At 38.1% G+C, this 3,053-nt stretch overlaps 1 protein-coding gene across 1 annotated transcript; it reads right to left on the reverse strand.

The window, feature by feature from the left end:
* On the reverse strand, positions 952 to 2,791 carry LOC107606203 (AT-hook motif nuclear-localized protein 17). Its single transcript, XM_016308214.2, has one exon. It carries the CDS (start codon positions 2,313 to 2,315, stop codon positions 1,380 to 1,382), a length of 936 nt encoding a protein of 311 aa, XP_016163700.1. The 5' UTR covers positions 2,316 to 2,791; the 3' UTR covers positions 952 to 1,379.

Genomic DNA, 3,053 nt, shown 5'->3' on the forward strand with positions numbered 1-3,053 from the left:
AGAACTTATTAGTATTATTTAACTTAATGCGATTAAGCTAAATCTATATTTATCGTGTTTAGTTTGATTAAACTGAGATAAATATATCTTTATAAATTTTATTCATCAAGTTAATTCGATTTATTATTGATATAATATATACATAATAAATTATTCTCATACATTTAGATTATTTTTTTAAATTTATTATTTTTTATTAATGTAAAAATACAAATAAATAATTATATAAAAAAAATTTTATGGCCAAGACATAAAAATTAAATTCGTTAATTATACACGATACATTAGACATTTTATAATTTTTAAAGGTATATAAGTCTAAATACTTTAATACTCTTGAAGTAATTACGGTTTAATTGCGCTCTTTTGTTAAAACAAAAATGACACATATTTCAAATTTTCAATACAAAGGAAATGCATCTAAAGAGGTGCATAAAAAATGTTAGAAAACACTGAAAAAATATTTTTATATAAGAATAATGATTGAAAATTGTTAAATTATGACATATATAAGTATTTGACTAGTACTAAATAATTCATATCGTAAGCATTTAAAAAAATATTAATTTAATCTTAACTATTGTTTATTCAATTCGAATGATGATAAAAACAAATGCCATCCTTAGATCCCACCGCGAAGCAAAAAAGTCTGATGCAAATCACCGTACAATGAGAGAACAAGTGTTCAATTTCGTTCATCTTTTCTCTCTCTCTCTCCCCTTTAATTGTGTATCAGAGGGGACAAAAGAAAGTACCAATATTCAGACCGAAAGTCATAAATGAGATCCAGAAATAAAAGCACGCCACAAGACCAGCCCTATCTATTGCATAACAACGTACTCACTACTCATTCAACAATTTCATTCAGTTTTGAGTGTGCGGTGGTAATGTAAAGGAAGTGGAACGCACAACCCTAGCCACGTTCTCGCACTGCCAATGCCAATAATAACGTCAACTCAAGCCACCCCATCCATCATTCACAGCAACAGCAGAAGTAGCAGCGTTATCGTCATCCAATAACTCGCACAGTGCGCTCTTCACTCACTCTCTTCAGACCCAAACTTCAAAGCTCCCTTCCTTCATTACCACTAATCAAATATTACGCCTTCGGTTTCTCAAAAATCCTTTTAATTAAATCATACATTATTATATAATTATCATCGGAACATAAACAAAATATAAAACAAAGGAAAAGAGGAACTACTAACTAGTAATAATAAACAGTTATAATAACCACTACTACTAATGTTTCTGTTCACAACATGAACATGCTAATACTCAACATTAGAACTAATAAATATAATCTAAATCAAAATTAAAACGCATCAAAACAAACGAAGTCAAAGACACAGAGATTAACAAACTCATGATGATGATGATCAATAAGGAGGCGGTGGCGCCCTTGCCGTCGGAGTCCATATCACATCGGAAGACGCTGCCGCCGGCAAGTGATGAACGCCGCTATACATCGACATCCCACACGAATCCACCGCCTGACCATGCCCGCTCTCACCACCGCCACCAGAAACCGCCGGAGACTGACCGTCCCCGCCGGAAACATCGTTCCGAGCATCCTCCTCCGGCGGCAACCTATGAAACGAAGGATTGTTGAACGAAGCCGCCACAACAAACACCGTGGCGGCAGCCATAAGTCCTCCGGCGACGTGTCCTCCGACGATCTGCCCCTGCGGTCCGGCTAGCGAGATGGCGAAGGCAGTAGGAACCGCGGGCGACGGCTGCGGAAGAAACGTGGCGGAAACAGATAAGATATCGAATCGGCCGTGAAACGTAACGGTGGCTCCGGGAGCTGCTCCGGGCTGACGGAGAGTGACGTTAGCAACGGTTCCGGATCCAGTAAGGACGCAAATCCCCATGTTCCTCCTTCGACTGAACCTGGCTAACGCTTCAACGACGTCGCTTCCGCTAGAAACTTCTAGAATGTACGGACTCATGGCGGGCTCGGGCTCACGCGTTATGATCACTGGCGGTTTGGGCTTGTTCTTGGAGCCCGGCGGGCGGCCTCTTGGCCTCCTCACAACCTCTATGGTTGCTCCGTCGCCGGAGGAGTTCGGCTTCTGAGAAGTGACGGCGCCGCCTACACCGCCTCCACCATGGCTATCTTCTTCCGGCGCCGCAGAAGCTTGGCATTGATCCCTTGAGAAGTGTTGGAATGGATTATGAAGAGAAAATGGATGCTGTTGATGTTGATGCTGATGCTGATGTTGATGTGGTGGTGATTGGTGGTGAAGCTTTGAGAACATGTTTGGTGGTTCACTCTTTGGAGGGTGGTGGTGTTCTACATATTCTCCTTTCATCTTTTTCTTTTCTTTTTTTTTTTTTTAAATTTTCTTGATTTACCACCTTATCTTAATATCTATCTCTGAAAGATTTTTTTATTTTAGCTCCAATCCCAAGTGTATGATTGGTGGGGGATAAGTTTAGAATTTGGAGAAGAGTTGTAAAATGTAAATTGTTATAATAAAAAAAAGAGGGGAGGGTAGTAGGGACCAAAGAGTGGGAGGGGATTTGGGGGAACTAAGAGAGAATGAGGTGAAAGAAAGGAGAAGAGGGTGTTTGGAATTGTTTATTATTGGTATATAATGAGAGAATGGGGGGAGAAAGAAAGAAGAGTAAAGACTAATGGCGCCGCTGGTTGGAAGAAAGTGGGTCCAGTCCAGAGTGAAGACATGAGACAGAGAGATATGTATGTATGTATTTGGGCATTGCTTGCTTCAAAGTTCAAACCTTACTTCCATTTTCATTCCACCGCCTTCATATCTCTTTTTCTTCCTTCCTTCCTCCTTCTTTTCATCTAGACAAAAAAGGAACCCAAAAAAAAGGTTTACTCTTCTTCTAGAATCAAGTGTGTTTTAATAGTGATGACTTTTAGATTTTTTTTTTCTTTTAGAATTTAATTTTGAGTGCAATTAAAGTTTTACCTACACAAATAATCGTTTTTTAATTTGAATCCAAAATCTTTTAGTTAAAATATAACTATTTATCATCTCAATTAATTTAATTTTTATTATTTTTATATACATCTAATAAATAAA

Source organism: Arachis ipaensis, chromosome B07 (assembly GCF_000816755.2).
Source record: "Arachis ipaensis cultivar K30076 chromosome B07, Araip1.1, whole genome shotgun sequence".
NCBI classification, from domain to species: domain Eukaryota; kingdom Viridiplantae; phylum Streptophyta; class Magnoliopsida; order Fabales; family Fabaceae; genus Arachis; species Arachis ipaensis.

What these genes read in the sequence shown, in the direction of transcription:
- LOC107606203 (XM_016308214.2), bottom strand. Translation starts at nt 2,315, where the DNA reads ATGAAAGGAGAATATGTAGAACACCACCACCCTCCAAAGAGTGAACCA.